This window comes from Microcebus murinus, chromosome 28 (assembly GCF_040939455.1).
Source record: "Microcebus murinus isolate Inina chromosome 28, M.murinus_Inina_mat1.0, whole genome shotgun sequence".
Taxonomy (NCBI): domain Eukaryota; kingdom Metazoa; phylum Chordata; class Mammalia; order Primates; family Cheirogaleidae; genus Microcebus; species Microcebus murinus.
Window position 1 is genome coordinate 13030220 of NC_134131.1, and position 18324 is coordinate 13048543.

The 18324-nt window shown below is 42.1% G+C and overlaps 1 protein-coding gene across 7 annotated transcripts in view; it reads left to right on the forward strand.

Annotated features, from left to right (window-relative positions):
- The window catches only part of GRM7 (glutamate metabotropic receptor 7), a 794973-nt gene that overhangs the window by 410961 nt on the left and 365688 nt on the right, over window positions 1–18324 (forward strand). For all 7 annotated transcript variants that reach the window (XR_012915318.1, XR_001153146.2, XR_012915319.1 and 4 more), the window contains exons 3-4: window positions 1599–1740; window positions 10308–10462. Coding sequence is in view for 3 of the 7 variants with exons in the window: in XM_012761143.2 (XP_012616597.1) it covers window positions 1599–1740; window positions 10308–10462 (297 nt within the window). In the remaining 4 variants the exon portion in view is untranslated. The remainder of the gene's footprint in view (window positions 1–1598; window positions 1741–10307; window positions 10463–18324) is intronic.

Sequence of the window (18324 nt, forward strand, 5' to 3'; positions counted from 1 at the left end):
ACTTACAGAGAGCTGACACTAATTGGAATTAAAGTGCAATGAAGGCTCAGTTTTGGATTCCAGTTTATATCTTTCTGTTTGTGGAAGCTTAGTAGCATCCGCCCAGTTCTCTCTGTTCTAGTGTGAGCTTATTGATTACAGGTGTCTCCCGAACACATTGCAAATAAGGCAAGGTTTTCCACTTGTCTCCTCCTCTCCTAGGTCTTCCACCCTTGGGTAACTTTCGGGATCTTTCCTGCAAGTATCCTCTCTACCCCTTTCATCTGTACTGGCCTTTCTCTAAGTGTGTTTTGCAAAATACCAGATCCAGGAGCAACTGCTGAGCAAGAAGTGGGGAAGTCAGAACCCATCGGGCCCATTACTTAGTAAACTGCGTATCTCCCAGTCTTGAAATTTATAAAGTCAATTAATATCATGATGGCTTTGAGAAGTCTGGAGTAAACACATCTATTTTTCTCTTCAATCTTCCTTTTCCCCAATTGAAAATAGGTAACACTAAGTACTTTATAAGGTTTTAATGAGGATGAGATGAAATAACACCCATAAAACACTTAACGATGTCTTGAACACATAGTGTATGGTTAGTAAGTTTGTTACTCTGATGTGTAATAGTTGCCATTTTCTTCATTTTTATTTCACCCCACTGGAGCAGAGCGTTAAAAGTAAAGATGGGTATGAAAGGAGAGAAAAATGAAAAAAATATGGGAAGACAAACCCCAGAAAAGTCACAGAGAGTAAACATGAGCTTTTCTTGGTCCAGTTTCTTTATTGTAGTTTACTTATTGCAGGGTTAGTGTAGCATGTTGCATTCGTGTTAAAGACCCCTTTCAACACACCGTCTTTGTCTGCCAACCTAAACCTACCGTGTTTCCCCAAAAATAAGATAGGGTCTTATATTTATTTTTCCTCAAGTAGACACCCTAGGGCTTATTTGCAGGGGATGTGTTATTTTTTTAAAGAACAGTACAACAATCTACATTTATTCCAATACAGTTAAGTCGTTGTCTTCTGGAACATCATCATCACTCTCCAAACCCCGAATTCCATCCTGAATTTTTTTTGGTTCTATTTCCTTTAGAACCACTGGCCCCGATCTCTCCTGTGGAGCACTAGAGCTGTCACAGGGCGGATGAGAAGGGCTGCTCGTGTTCTTTCCCGCTCCGCGACACGCACGGGTTGTGCAGATGCTGCACAGCCACGCCCGTCACTAGGGCTGATTTTCGGGGTGGGGCTTCTATTGCGCACGTGCTTAGACATCCTGCTGGGTCTTGTTTTATGGGTAGGGCTTATTTTCAGGGAAACACGGCACCTCCTCCAAGTTAGTATCTTTGCTGTTCCTGAGCATCACTAAACATTCCCGAGGGCACCATAAAGAGAAGGAAGTTGTGCCATACTGGGTGACATGTTCTAGGTCCAAGCATCCGCGCAGGTGGCTTGGCATGACCATGACGGGTCATACCCTACCCACTCTGCACTGCTTCCAGGAAGCGGGGTGCACTCAGCCTTCAAAATTCCCTACCCCGCCCAACCCCTTGCCCTGGCTCCTTGGGTACCTCTGTGGGGACTTTGTTGACACTCTGCTTTCTTTTCTCAAACAGGTGGGCTCTGCATTGCCCAGTCCGTGAGAATCCCCCAGGAGCGCAGAGACAGGACCATTGACTTTGATAGAATTATCAAACAGCTCCTGGACACCCCCAACTCCAGGGCCATCGTGATTTTTGCCAACGATGAGGATATAAAGTAAGGATGACTGGTGGGATTTGTTCAATGTGCACGTTGCAACTTTAAGGAGCCGGAAAGGTCAGGCTGCTGGCAGAGAAGGGGGAGAATGATAGCATAGGATCGCGTCTGTAATTACCCAGTGGCTCCTCTGTGCTTGCCCCACTAGTTACAGTGAGCCATGACAGTAGCGGCTTGTTGTCGTCACGTGTTTTCCCTCTTAGCAAATAAATGTAGTATTAAATCATTTGGAAAAAGAGTAAAAGCAAGCTACAGTTTTTGAAGATGTTTTATTAAAATATATCCAAATAGAACAGCTTTTGATTCAAAGAATTGTTCTCTTAATGTAAAAAGGAAAGTATCTTTCAATTCTGGCTTTGTCGCTAGTGCCTTAAACTTAGTATGTTCAAAACAAAACTCGTCATACCCCTGTATTCTCTTGTCTCCAGCTATTTTTTTTTTTTCCCATTTTTCCTTCCTTACCTTGATCCTCCTTGGATTTAAAGATCTGCTTGTCATCTTGACCTTTCCTTTTTTCCTAGTCCTTGGCATGCTTGGCCAAGCTATAGAAAGCCAGCCTGAGACATGGGTTTAGAACATAAAGGTTCCCCTGCTTGCTTTTCTGATTGTAGACCAATGTGGTCTACAATCTTTATTTGTTATCCTTTTATAACAAACAGTAATTATACCTGATTAAAAAGTAAAAATAAGTAAATAAACCTCTAAAAGCAATTAAGGTAAAAAAAAAAAAAAAAAAAAAGCTATGTCCCATCCCTTAGCTTGCAAGTTCTCCTCCAGGTGTGACGAGTAATTACTGGAGATGTCTGTGTGTGTTACAGGGATGTGCCGCTTGTTTTTGTACCAATGGTCGCATCCTAGATGTACCCCTGTTGTGCACTTGGCTTATCTTTACTTACCATTTTGTCATAAAAGTCACTGAATATCAGGACCTATATACATCTAGTCAGTCTTTTTAATAGCCACGTGGAATTTTATTTTACGCATGCACTGTAATTCATGTATTAATGGACATTTAAATTTGTTTGCAGACTATCATAATTATAAATAACACGGCAATAAACTTCCTTTTCCACAAATCTGTGTACACGTATAAATATGCAAATATATAATGTTAATCTACAATGTAGGATGCAATGTATAAATATGTACTAGTACTGTAATACAGGGATAGAATAATATGCAAGTACCAGATTTCATATATTTATCTCGTAAGTACTCACAAATGCCTAGAAAGGAAACTCCTTAGACAAAGATGTGTCCCTTCTTAAAAATATATAAATATCATGTCCTAGAGAATTTGTGCCAATTTACACTTCTAATGGGAAAGAGCTATTTGTGGGTGTGTTTTAAATCTTTTTCCATCATAGAATTCAAAACAATAATATGCCATTGACTTTGAAGGTGAGTGTATGTTATTAATGTAAAGTTTAAGGGCCCAGGTCATTATCAGTTCTTGCTTGGATTTTTGCACTGTCCTTGTCATCAGCCCCCCAATCCTGTGATGTTTCCCTCCTTAGTGTATCCTCCACACTGCTCCCACGTCTGTTATTGTCCTAGTACAAAGCTTGAACTTGAACTTTTTTTTTTTTTTTGCTACTTAGATGATAAACACTGTCTCACGCTGGGCAAATTCCCTCTGCTGCTTGCTGGCTTCTTTGGGCCTCAATTCTTCCATCAATAAAATGAAAACCATTTGGAGCTCTTTTTTAGGGTGATCTGGCCTTGTCTCACCTTTCTAGTTTTATTTCGTTCTAAGTGCCCTGTTTTTTTGTCTACTCAGGTACGAGGGGCTGTCTGTATTTCCTCACAAATGCATTTTGCAAAAGCAACAGTGCTTTCACTTCTTCATCCCGAAGCAGCGTCTAGTGCCGCTGTCTCAGGCAGGGTCTCTCTGAGCAAGGCAGCTTCGGAAAACTCCCCCGATGGCTCGATCCGTGGTTTGTGTCCGTGGCATCCTTTTACGTTGCCGGATGGTTTAGTGAGTGTGCGGACCCTTCGCCGGGCTGTAAGCATCCTTCAGGCAGGAATGGTGCTCCCTTTGCCTTGCTTTTTGTGTCCTCAATAAACCATCTCAATGCCCAGGACATAGTAGATACTCAGTAAATGGCACTGAATGAATGCACGACATGACAGTCGAATGCCCCATGTTTAACGATGTAAAAACAAGCTTCTCTTTCTGAACTTCACGTTGCTTCAAAATGCCTCCTCGCCTTAACATTTTAGACCTCACCAGCATGCACCCAGTTCTGCACCTAAAATGCATGGCTCTCACCTTCCGACGTGTTCTACTTTCTCCTCCACTGTGGCCTTTGCTCTTTTTTGTGTGTGTGTGTTTCAGCATGTTACGGGGGTTACAGATGTTAAGGTTACGCGCATTGCCCTTGCCCCCCACTCGAGTCAGAGCTGCTAGCATGTCCATCCCCTAGTTGGTGCACATCACACTCATTATGCATGTATATACCCCTCCCCCCACCTGCCTGACACCCGATAAATACTCTTACTATATGTCCACTTAGGCGTTGATCAGTTCATACCAATTTGCTGGTGAGTACATGTGGTGCTTGTTTTTCCATTCTCGGGATGCTTCACTTAGTAGAATGGGTTCCAGCTATATCCAGGAAAATACAAGAGGTGCTAGATCACCGTTGTTTCTTATAGCAGAATAGTGCTCCATGGTATACCTGTGCCACATGGTCTTTCTCTTTCTCTTCCTGTTGAGCTTGTGTCTGTCATTCAAGGTCTTTTTCAAACGTGCTCTTCTCCGGGGAACTGATTCTGATCATCCTTTAAATGTGTAATTTCTCTCCTTACAAAATTCTCTTAGGGAGGACATTTTCTTTTCTGCTTTGTTGTTTTAGTTAGTTATGGAATTTTTTTTCTTAATATTACTATTATCTTTCTGCTCCAGTGTTTCTTTTTTTTAAAAAAAAAAACAAAACTGTACCAATGCCCTTCTTAATCATCTCATAAATCCTTTTTATACCTTTTTTACACATTTGCTAAATGTGTAATGCATTGATAAGATACAGCTTCATGTTTAGTTGTAAATAGGTTGTACAAGTCTCAAAAAGGATTAACTGCAAACAGCTTTGGTGACAGATCAGTTATAATACTCCTGACCTGCAGGTAGTGTGAATTTTTAATTTTGGATGTAAAATATAACTAATCCACTCAATAATTAATGCTCATTCTTTTTGCATTGGGTTTTATTTGTGTGTTTAATATTATTGTATATTTCCATTCATGGTAGCGATGCCAATAATAGTTCTTAAGCACAGTAATAAAAGCCAAATGTGTATATTTCTTCCAAAACATGATCTTAAACACACTGATGTCTGAAGTATACTGATAACCCACAGTGTTATTTCTTTCTTCAGAAGATTTATACTGTAGATGAGAAATTTTGTGGTTTCTTGAAACATTAACTTCAAATACTTTGTCAGAGAATTGTAGTGGGAAGACATTATCATCTAGATTTGGAAGCTAAGATAAGTGCTAAATCAGTCATGGGTATCGATAATTTAGATTTTAGGCAGGAACAGATTCTTTTTCTGAAATACTTTATTCTGATTATAAAAGGAATATACTCGTTGTAAATCCCTTGGGAAATAAAGAAAAATGCTTTTTTTATTGTTGTTCTTTCATAAAAGGAATCCTTAAATTTTACTTTGCCCCCAATTTTCTAGAAAAAATTAAAGGTTAAAGAGAATAATCACAAACAATAATTTAAAAACAAATCTCCTATAAAGCCTGCGATTCTAACACTCAGAGATAACCACTAATAAAATTCTGGTTTAATGTTTGCAATAATTCATATTTTACAAGTTTCCCCAACAGAATCAAGATCACATAGAATATTATATGTCCTTTATTCTTGCAATTCAAGTTATAGATTAATCCTTGTCATACCATAAGTAATTTTAAATGGTTAGTCATACTGATCTTAATAAATAAACCAAAACTTTTACATAAATATATTAAATTAACCATACTTTTTTTTTGTATTTCTATCAGTTTTGTCTTTCTCCTCCTGTTTTACTTGGCTTCTTCGTACCTTTTTCATCCTCTTCAAACTTCATCAGCCTCTCCCCAACCTAGTTAATAACAAATTGTATGTTATTCCACATTTTCTGTCCTGTAATATCATCCTATACGTTTATGCATATATGCACATATACATGCAGTTTTTGGCCAGTTTTTATTGTAGAATAATTGAATAATCTCTTCTTAAAATTTGACTTTACATTTTTAAAAATTGCCTTGTGGAAATCTAAATGTATTTTTAATTGCTAAATATATTTTCATCCTTTGGGTGTGTTGTCATTTTAAAAACCACTCTCCTGTTGTATTGTATTCAGGTTGTTTCCAGTGGTGAATAAACATTTTTTTATAGCACTTTTGGTCATTTCCTTTGGTTGGGTTAGTAGACGTTACCTATACTCTATAGGCTAAGAGTATAAATATTTGTGCTAATTTTTGTGAAAATAAGTATATGTATTTTTTAAAAAAGCAAAACAAGATGGAAACAGTTTAGATGCAGAGTATTAGTCACCTGACCTATCCCTCCATACACTCTGGTTCTGTTCTCTTTGGGCAGCTATTTTAATTCTTTTACTATTTCTTCTAGTGTTATCTGCATAATGTGCATATATTTTAGTTTTGAAATTATTAATTTTATATTATCTACTACTACTTAGGTAGAATTTAGGTCACTGATGTCTTCCCTATCCCATTAACATTGTTATTTTAGGTTTTCATTTAATAATAATTGCTGTTTACATTGTTATGATTATGTAAATATCTTGCACTACAGTATCAGATATTTTTTTCTATAACATGATTTATTTTTTGGAAAACTTTTTGGTTTTCTTTGGAGTTAATATGACAGTGTTTTTACTTGCGTAGTTACCTTTAGTATTTTTTCCTATTGATGTTACAGGTCTATCACTTTTTCCCATATGTTCATGTACAAAATAATCTGAGTTCCATTATTGTTCATGAACATTTCTTTCCTGAAATCTCCATTGTTATGTTTTAATGTGGGTCAGTCACTACCATATTAGGAGTTTTTACCTCCCTCTCTTCCTCCCTCCCTCCTTCTCTCTCTACTTTCCTTTTTGCTGGATCCTATGTGATTTTTATTCTTGGTTTATTTCTTTATTTTCCTGGAGTATATCTTGTAATAACTTTTTTAAAAAGAGTAAATTAGGCAGGGTGCGATGGATCACAATTGTAATCCTTAACAATTTGGGAGGCCGAGGAGAGAGGATCGCCTGAGGCCAGCAGTTTAAGACCAGCCTGAGCAATATAGTGAGACTCTGTGTCTACAAAAGGAAAGAAAAACTAGCCGGGCATGGTAGCGCACACCTGTAGTCACAGTTACTCGGGAGGCTGAGGCAGGAGGATCGCTTGAGCCCAGGAGTTGGAGGTTACAGTGAGCTATGATGATGCTATTACTCTCCAGCCTGGGCAATAGAGCAAGGATCTGTCTTAAAAACAGAAAAACAAAAAATGCAAAAATAAAAAAAAGAATAAACAAAATAAAACTTTTGTGTTTAATGCCTATGATTTTTTTTTAAGAGACAGGACTCTGCTCTGTTGCCCAGGCTGGGGCGCAGTGGCGAGGTTGCGGCTCACTGCGGCCCCCGGGACCTCGGGCAGCAGTGACCCTGCTGTCTCCGCCTCCCAAGTGCGGGGCTTAGGCACATGCCGCCATGCCCAGCTGGTTCTTTAGATATTTAGAGACAGGGTCTCACTGTATTGCCCCGGCTGGCCTGGAACTCCTGGTCTTGCATGATCCTCTTGCCTTGGCCTCCCAAAGCACTAGGATTACAGGTGTGACCCACTGCACCTAGCCCCTAGAAATGCCCTTATTCTGCCTCTATCCTTCATTAATAATTGGGATGGTAAGATGTGGCTTCATATTTATTTTTAAACACATATTTCCGGCACATAAATTTACAGCAAATAGCTTTGGTGACTAATGAGTTATAGGATTCTTAGCTCGTAGGGAGTTTCATGTTCTAATATTGGTGGGAAAGATCTATAAGATCTACCGGCCAAATATGCAAATTCTGTTTCCATGGGGATTCTTTGTGTTGTCAGGTATTAAAATTTTTTACGTTAAAAAAATCATCTTTCCTTCAAAATTTGGAAGTCATTGCCTCCTCATCATCTTTATTTATTTATTTATTTTTGCTCCTGGGAGGTTGATGATATTCTGCTGCTTATTTTCCTGTATGTTTTCTGTTTTTCTCTCAAAGAACTTTTAGAACATTCTCATTATTTCCAGAGATCTTACGTCTTGTGTGTGACGTGCTTAAAATATCCTCCCCCCTCCATCATTATGCTAGTTGAACTTTTAAATTTGGAAACTTATACTTTTGTTTTTTAAAAAGTTTTCTTTATTAGAAAATATTATTTACTAAAATTAATTTCACTTTCTTTTTACATTTGTTCTGCAAATGTTAACTGGCTACCGGTCTTCCCTGACCGATTCTTTTTTTTCTTTTTTTCTTTTTATTTCAGCATATTATGGGGGTACAAATATTTAGGTTACATGTGTTGTCTCCCACCCCTCCCCTCCCCCCCCCCCGAGTCAGAGCTTCAAGCATCCAATCGATTCTTAATAAGAGAAAAAAATGACTCAGCATGTCTTGCTTATTTTCTAACTTTTTGCTATTGTTTTGCATTCTGGAGCATTTTTTTCACTTCCTCCTATATCTGCACTGAAGTAAATTTAATTTCACATTTTTAATAACGAAGGGCTATTCCTTCTTGGGTACATTTTTCTTATTATCTTGTCCTTGATTATAGACATGGTAATTCTCATTTCAACGTGTTATTCCTATTTTGTTCTTTTTCCCATGGTATCTCTTCCACACGCCACACCAGTTTTCTTTTTCTAGTTGATTTTTCCATTTTGCAGTGGAGATTTTCCCCAATGATGGGTGACTTCTGACAGTTCACATTTGCATAAGACCCTAGGAAGCCCTGTGAACAGGGACTTGAGTGGGGATCAGTTCAGCCCTTCCCTTAAAGGATCTCTCTAGGTCAATACCCAGGGTCTATTTTCTGGGATGGTTCATATTTTTCCAGAAAAGCTGTTTTCGGCGTGGGGCATTATACCCCTGGTTCCCAGCATTCTGTGAGCACAAGTTCAAGTTTCCTAAACTGTCTTTCCATCTCAATACCTAATACACTGACTTCTAGTCATTTCCTTCCTGTGCCACCCACAGGTTTTTTGTTTGTTTGTTTGTTTTTTGAGACAGAGTCTCACTCTGTTGCCTGGGCTAGAGTGAGTGCCATGGCGTCAGCCTTGCTCACAGCAACCTCAGACTCTAGGGCTCAGGCGATCCTCCTGCCTCAGCCTCTCGAGGAGCTGGGACTACAGGCATGTGCCACCATGCCCGGTTAGTTTTTTCTATATATTTTTGTTGACCAATTAATTTCTTTCTATTTATAGTAGAGACGGGATCTTGCTCTTGCTCAGGCTGGTTTCGAACTCCTGACCTTGAGTGATCCTCCCACCTCGGCCTCCCAGAGTGCTAGGATTACAGGCCTGAGCCACTGCGCCCGGCCTCACCCGCATGTTTGACGCACTGTCCTTCACCACTTGGGTGTTCACAGTATTAAGACTTTATTATTCGGAAATGGCCATTCCATTTCCTTCCCAGAACTGGAAGAGAAAGGACAGTTGGACTTTTGCTATTTTATAGAGTCCCTCAACCAATCCTCCTGCTTTTAGCCCTGTGTCTCTGTGGGGTTCCTGGTACGTCCAAGTCCTGAGAGGTGGGCAGACCCCTTCTCCCATGGTCTTACCCATCAAAGGAGCTTTGGTCCTGGCTTTTCCTGAGCTGTAAATGCAGTTACCTCTCGTCCATTCCCTCTTCTTCCAAAAGCACTATTGCCCTAACTTTTCCATGGAAAATAAATGGAGATATTAACTATTATCATTAATTTTATTCCATTAATAATAAAAATATCCTTTTTTTCCCTTTTATTTGTCCTTGTTACCCTTGTAATGTATATACTATTTCCATTCATAAACATGGGTTGTAAATTTTTCATGTGTAGCATAGAGTTCCATTTATTCTAATAAATAATTTAAGACCTTTGGTTTGTAAATATATGGGCTTCCAGAAAGGATATATACCCCCAGCAGTGAATGAGAGTGCTCGTTTGTCCAGCCAAAACTCATACAACAAAACAAACAGTTGGGCCAACGTGATCAGTGAATTTGATAGCTTGTTCCAATTTACATTCTCCTTTTTAACGGAGGTAAATGTGTCTCTCCGGTTTATTAAGCATTTATATTTCTCCTGTATATTGCCAACTTTGAATGCTTTTTTGTCTATTTCCCTCAAGATGCTTGGACTGTTTTCCTTATCTACAACATCTCTTTGTATATCAGTAATATAAATTGTTTAACTATTTTTTTTTTTTGCAATTGGTTATTTACTTTTGGGGGAGGCATGGCTTGCTTTCCTTTTGATTGACTGCCAGTGTGCACATGTTCAGTTGCTGTTCGTGATCGTCAATGCACCTTTTCGTGTTCCTCTTGACAGGCAGATCCTGGCGGCAGCCAAAAGAGCGGACCAGGTGGGCCACTTTCTCTGGGTGGGGTCCGACAGCTGGGGGTCCAAGATAAACCCCCTGCACCAGCACGAAGACATCGCAGAAGGAGCCATCACCATTCAGCCCAAGAGAGCCACTGTGGAAGGTACGGCCTCTGCCACCTGCTTGCTCTGCTAGGAGAGTGGCTGGTGCTGAGTTGAGTGACGGATGCATGAGTCTCTCCGAGGGTTTGGCATTTTCACAAAATGTGTGCAAGTTCGTTTCAAACTTGTAGCCGTCAAATGCCAGTGAAGCACATACCGCGTTTCCCCGAAAATAGGACCCACCCATAAAACAAGCCCCAGCAGGATTTCTAAGCATGTGCACAGTAGAAGCCCCACCCCGAAAATCAGCCCTAGTGACGGGCGTGGCTGCGCAGCATCTGCACAACCCGTGCGTGTCGTCGCGGAGCGGGAAAGAACACGAGCAGCCCTTCTCCTCCGCCCCGTGACAGCTCTAGTGCTCCACAGGAGAGATCGGGGTCCGTGGTTCTAAAGGAAATAGAGTCACAACACATTCAGGATGGAATTTGGGGTTTATAGAGTGATGTTCCAGAAGAAGATGACTTCACTATGTTTGAATCAATGCAGATGGTTGCACCGTACTTAAAAAAAGTACACATCCCCTGAAAACAAGCCCTAGGGTGTCTTCTTGAGGAAAAATAAATATAAAACCCTGTCTGGTTTTCAGGGAAACATGGTACCTGGTCTGCTCTTTTGGTTGATCTTCCTCTTTGGAAGAGGTTATGTTACTTTCATAGTATCACAATTAGCATGCATTCCTTTTGTTGTTGTTTTTCATTCATGCCATGGGAGGTTTCTAAGAGGAAAGTATTACTGTTAATAAGAAGTGAAGTATATAGGAAGCACATGCAAGTTTGTGTAAGTGGGCAGCAACTTCTGAGAGATACTTGCCCTGTGTGTAATCTGTCCATTACTTCCTTAGCAAGGTAACTTACTAGGCAGTTTTTCCTCCAGAACCTTCTAGAGGCCCCTCTCTCTTAAGCACCAGCATCATGTCACCTTCCTGGGTAGCTTTTGTCCACACTCTTTCTCTTGCCTTCCTAAATTTATGCACCTTTAGGGGAAGGGTGTCTGTTGGCACCCTCTGATCTAACGAAGCTTACTGATTATCGTGTGTTCCCCTTTAATTTGAGAAGAAAAGTTATTTCTAAACGAAGACACTGTGTAAAGAAAAGGCACTCCTCTGCCAGTACCCTGCTTTGTGTTCCTTTTTCCGGTGGGGCCAGGTCTCCAAGGATTTCCTAAAATCTGCTTTGCACATTAAAAAAGAACTCTGTCCTCTCATTCCAAAAAAAGGATCAAATATTTGCATTTCTTTCCATTCTCTCTCTCTCTCTACCCCAGTGTCATTAATTATTCTTCCCAGAAGGCTACATGGTCTGTGCAGGCCCTTTTTTTTTTAAAAAAACAAATAAGGTTGTGCCACTGGAGGAGATAAAAGATCCCACGAGTCACTCGTGTTTTCACTGGGAGGCTTCGAATGAATTTCATTCCTCAAGGCAGGCCCGGAGAAGATCGCCTGTATCTTACGACCCAGACTCGCGTCTGCAGCTGGGAGGCAAGAATGGAAGCCAGCGTTTTCCCTGTCTCTGCTCCTTTCCCGCCCAAGTCAGTGTATCTACCGGTGCTTGCTCTGTGCCAGGGGTCAGGAAACGAAAGAGGAGGACTCTTAACTTCCTCTCCGCCAAGCGCACAGAGCGCAGGCAGTGTGTGACTATTCAGCACGAGAAACGCTGTGAGTGTGCGCCGGCGGAGGTGCCGTGGGAGTGTCCCTTTACAGATGTGGTTGGGGAAGACGCCCGTACAGGCGTGAAGGGATGGCTGAGAGACCCTCACCGATGACGAGTAGAACCCCCGTCTCCTGGGAGACGGGGACAGAGGGATTAAAGGAGCAGGACACGCTGGGGAAACACGAACAGTTCATTCTGCAGCACAGCCTTGCACGCCAAGCCATCGTGAGCTGCTTCCAGTTCTCTTAAGAATTTTCCTGTTTATGAGACATTGGGAAGGCCCTTTCCGCTTCTAGAGCTCTGGTCGCTACTGCCCTGCACGCTGGCCGATTGACTCCTATTCAGCCTTTGGGTCTCAGCTTAGATGTTAATATTTCTTGGAAGAAGGCATCTGTGTGGCCATCCCACCCCGCCCCAGCCTGTGTTAGGAGCGTCCCATGTGTCCTTCGCCATTGTGACTACCTCTTCACTCGTCTCTACCCAGAAATGTGTCTATTATGCACCATTGTACCGTGTTTCCACCAAAAATAAACCCTACCCATGAAATAAGCCCTGGTAGAATGTCTAAGCATGTACGCAATAGAAGCCCCACCCCGAAAATCAGCCCTAGCGATGGGCGTGGCTGCGCAGCATCTGCACAACCCGTGCGTGTCGTCGTGGAGCGGGAAAGAACACGAGCAGCCCTTCTCATCTGCCCCGTGACAGCTCTAGTGCTCGACACGAGAGATGGGGGCCAATGGTTCTAAAGGAAATAGAGTCACAAGACATTCAGGATGGAATTTGAAGTTTGGAGAGTTACGATGATGTTCCAGAAGAAGACAACTTCATTCTATTTGAATCAATGTAAATTGTTGTAGCATACTTAAAAAAAAAATAACACATCCCCTGAAAATAAGCCCAAAGGTGTCTTCTTGAGGAAAAATATAAGACCCTGTCTTATTTTCGGGGAAACACGGTACCCCCGGCACTTGGTTCTTTGCCTGAAAGTTGCAGGTGCTCAAAGTTTTTAAGTGGTTGCCTGAATGGATGGATGGGTGGATGGGTGGGTGGGTGGGTGGATGGATGGATGGGTAGGTGTGTAGGTGGGAAGGTGGGTGTGTGGGTGGATGGGTGGATGGATAGGTAGGTGTGTAGGTGGGTGAGTAGATGGGTGGGTGGATGGATGGATGGATGGATAAGTAGGTGTGTAGGTGGATGGGTGGATAAATGGATGGATAGGTAAGTGTGTGGATGGATGGATGGATGGATAGGTAGGTGTGTAGGTGGATGGGTGGATAGGTAGATGGATGGATGAATAGGTAGGTGTGTAGGTGGATGGGTGGATAGGTGGATGGATGGATGGATAGGTAGGTGTGTAGGTGGATGGATGGACAGATAGGTAGGTGTGTAGGTGGATGGATGGACAGATAGGTAGGTATGTAGGTGGATGGGTGGACAGGTGGATGGATGGATGGATAGGTAGGTGGATGGGTGGGTGGGTGGGTGGATGGATGGATGGATGGATGGATGGATGGATGGATGGATGGATAGGTAGGTGGATAGGTGGATGGATGGATGGATGGATAGGTAGGTGTGTAGGTGGATGGGTGGATAAGTGGATGGATGGATGGATGGATACAAAGGTGTGTAGGTGGATGGGTGGATGGATGGATGGATGGATAGGTAGGTGTGTAGGTGGATGGGTGGATAGGTGGATGGATAGATGGATAGGTAGGTGTGTAGATGGATGGGAGGATGGATGGATGGATAGATAGGTGTGTAGATGGGTGGATGGATGGAGGAATCACACACTACATAAGGACCTGGCACAAAATAGGCTTGAAAGTGGTCCCGGGTTGCATTGTGAATGGTCTTGAGAACTACGCTAAGGAGTTTGTGCGGAGTCTGAAGAGTATCTGAGTGTGTGAAATATGAGCGTGGTTAGAAACTCCAAGGTGGGATGAAAGGTAGGAGTTGGCAACAAACTTCAGGGTCTCACCTGAGGTCCTGTCTTTCCTAAGCTCTAGGTACCACGTGGACACAATGCTCTTACTGCATGGCTACTTACCCCTCGTGCATTATATTTTAGGAAACTACTAATTATTACAAAGGTTTTATACATTATTGAAAGTAAAGACTATTTTAATATATGTGTGTATGTGTATATATGTGCAAAATTGCAAAATCAGACATTAAAACAGCATCATGAACCAGCAAAAAAAAAAAAAAATATATATATATATATATATATATATATGACCCCAAATAATGAAATAGGGTAGAAATGTTGATATTAATAAGAACAGTATCGGAATGTGATAGAACCACAAAATTTCATGTGAAAATTTCCATTCCTACCCAGAGAAAGGTGGTGATTTTCTTGGGGCCCTGTAAAAAATGCTGTAGCCTCGCTCTAGCCATACTGCCTGGGAGCAAAGGGCAGCCGAGCGTCGTTCACTTTCACAGCAAATAGAACGTTAAGACTGTGCCTATGTGTTGACAAGTGTTACTCCTAAGAAAGGAAAAAAAGAAATGCACTTGTTTGTGCCAGGGCTTCTAAACAAAGCTATGAAATACCTAAAATAAAACTAGAAGTGGAACGTGTTGCGTATGGTCGAGAAAGTTTTTCTGTCCTGCTTAGAGTTGCTTGCTTGTTTCCTTGTTGGTTTCTTTTTATTATTATTATTTTTTTTTTGGTGGATATTCCATATTGAATTGTTCTGGGCCTAGAGCATCTTCCAACTATTTCTAATCCTGCTTGCTCTATATCCCTGTGTCTTCGACTGTCGTGTAATGCTCAGAGGTAAATAGGAAAAAGGCCGGTAATAATACGCATTATTTCCCTCTAGATCCATATTGCAACGTGCATGTTCCGCAAACATCTGGACCAGGGGTCCTCAAACTTTGTAAACGGGGCCAGCTCACTGTCCCTCAGACCACTGGAGGCCGCTGGAGAGAGCGGCGCCCATTCCACGCATGCGCACTGCGGGCCCGGGACCAGTCGGCTGCTAAGCAGGACAGGCAGGGCGGCAAAAACACCTGGCGGGCCAGATAATGTCTTCAGTGGTCCGCATGTGGCCCTTGGGCTGTAGTTTGAGGACGCCTGATCTGGACTTTTGGCTGGCATTTTCTATATGTGCGTAAGCATGGCAATACGTTGTTTCCAGGCCACGATGCTAGCAAGTTGATTGTGCAAGCAGTTTTTAATCATCTGTCTGCGTTTATTCTTCATTTATAGAAAAAAAAGAGGCTCCGTGTTCCTTAGCCAAGGATGTTGTTTTTGCCCCTTTTGATTTAACCACGATCGGAGCCAGATCCTAGGAAGGTGGGCTGTGGCCCTGCCCCCCGCCCCTTGCTCCTGGGAGATCTGGGAAATGTTTCCAGAACTTGGCAGCACTCCCCCAGCTCCTGAGCCAAAGTGCCTCTGCAATTTTTAGTTTCTCTGTATTATGTGATGAGCCAAGGAATCCCCGGCATTTTTCTCACTTGTGTGCGTTGCCCCGTTAACTGGGCCTCTCAGTGATCCTCTTCGGCCCCCGACCAACCCTCAGAGCACAAGAGGCTCAAGTTGCCTTCGACTCTTCACCCTCCAGAAAGCTCCGCTGCTCTTCGAGTAGGCCGTCCGAGCATCCGCTCACCGTAGCCAGCACGGGTGGTGGACCGGCGTCTTCTCTTCTCTGCCATCATCATTAGCATTAGGGAGCCGGAATGATGAAGGGCAGATTTGCAAAGCTAACTGTAATGGCTTTTCACAATCGGTGATGATTTTCAAATGAGTCTATAGAACAGCTTGATTCATGAATTAAATTTGCAATACATGTAGAAATAGTCAGGCCCAGCATTAAAAAAGCCAGTTCCATGGTTTTTGTTTTGTTTTGTTTTGTTTTTGTAAGTAGATTTCGTGATTTTTGTTGTTGTTGTTGTTGTTACTCGTGACGGATGCGATTATTTTTCCTAAAATCAGAAAGATCAAAGCTTTGGAGATCTGAATGAAAATATTTCTGGCTCTAATGTAGATACGCCCTAAATTTTGACTTTTGTTGATTATCTGGAATGTTCCACCTGTGTCAAAAGGATTTTTTGCAAGGTGAATGGGAGAAAATTCCAGGAAAGGAAAACATTGCCTTGAACCACAGTGCCGTTTGTAAACAATGTATGCGTATGCCTTTTTGAACCTGTCACCTTGTTTAATAAGAAAGCAATGACATACTGCGTGTTTGTTGTCACGATGATGTATTTCATTAAGTGTTTCCCTAAATGTTCACGTTACAAGCTCCAGCGGGGCATCAGCCGCTGATCTCCATGCTGAAACATAGCAGGTGTTAATCTAGACAAAGTCTCGCATCTAATGTGGGGTAGAGAACACAGGTGACAAGCATGTAAATGTCATATGAGGATAATGATTGTAAAGCACCTTTCCTTAAAGACCAGCAGCTAGGTCACTACGGTGCCAAGGAAGAAGAAAGGCCAGGAAGCCCAAGACGCAGTTCAGGTCAAAATAAAGATCTGAAAGATGTGGGTTCTGGGTCAGCAGCTCAAGCCCCTCCAGATTGTTCTAGATTCCTGGCACATATTTATTTATTGATTTATTGACACAGAGTCTTGCTTTGTTGCCCAGGCTAGAGTAAGTGCTATGGCATCAACCTAGCTCACAGCAACCTCCAACTCCTGGGCTCAACCGATCCTCCTGCCTCAGCCTCCCGAGTAGCTGGGACTATAGGCATGCACCACCATGCCTGGCTAATTTTTTCTATATATATTAGTTGGCCAATTAATTTCTTTCTATTTATAGTAAAGACGGGGTCTTGCTCTTGCTCAGGCTGGTTTTGAACTCCGGACCTCAAGCAATCTGCCCGCCTCGGCCTCCCAGAGTGCTAGGATTACAGGCATGAGCCACCGCGCCCGGCCTCTGGCATATATTTATAATCTCATCCTTTCATGGCCTAAAATCTACCAATGTTTCCCTATTTCTTATTGCCCTAGAAAATACTCTTTCCTTCAAGATCCACATCAATCATTTTTTTTTTCTTAAGACTTCCTTGCTTTACCCGGAATGAGATGGCTATGCTGTGTCCCCCACAAAAAGCAAAGTCATTGCACCCCAAGTCCAAAATCTGCCACATGCCTCTTTGCAGCCAACCCTCATTGTGCTCATCTGCTCCTGCGCAGCACTCGATTAGCCTCTGAGCTGCCTTGAGTCCAGCGCTCTTGGGTTCCCTTGATTTCTGAAGCCCTGGCATCAACCAGAGGACCTAAAATAAAATAAAAATACTTTTCTAAAAAAATTATCTTTCCTATTTACTATATGCCAATATATTCTCTGAATATACAAGGGACTATTTGTATAAATTTAAAGAAAGAAAATTTTGGACAAGGAAAATATTTACCCCAAATTGACTTTTTGTTCCTAAAGATGTTCAGTAAAAAAAAAAAAAAAAGATGCACTTGATATTCTTATTCAACAATGCAACAGGTGGTGAGTTGCACTTTTGTTTGTTTGTTGTTTTTGTTTATTTGTTTTGCACCCTTTAGGAGTGGCTCTTGCATTCGTGGTTCATTTTGCTTTTCCTGTGGATTTTGGAGAGACTGTCTGAGCAGGGTTGGCGTGATGGTGGCTCAGCTGGGTGGCTTGTTGAGATGTTGCAGGCGTGCAGGGAAAGCCCTCAGGTCTGACTCCCCAGAAAGGAGAAAGTGCAGAGGCGGGAGCCTCTGCCTGGGAAATTCCAGGGGGAACTTCCTGTCTAGACTGCCCTGTGACTGCAGATAGACCTGCCCTGAGGGCAGGGGCGGTGGGGAGACAGGTGTCTGTGCGCAGAAGAACACCATCTTTCTTTAAGTTTGTGACTTTAGAGACTATTGGCCTTGAAATGTAAACAGGGAAATCTGCAAACCTAGATAAACTGAGGAGCTCAGAGATCAATTAACTGTCAGTTGCTTTGTATGAAGACAGCCCCAGTTTTTGAACCACTCTCTTGTCAAGTACCTTGTTTCCCCCAAAATAAGATAGGTTCTTATATTTATTTTTCTTCAAGAAGACACTGTAGGGCTTATTTTCAGGGCATGTGTTATTTTTTTTAAGTACAGTACAACCATCTACATTTACTCAAATAGAGTGAAGTCGTCTTCTTCTGGAACATCATCCTCACTCTCCAAACCCCCAATCCCATCCTGAATGTCTTGTGACTCTATTTCCTTTAGAACCACCAGCCCCGATCTCTCCTGTGGAGCACTAGAGC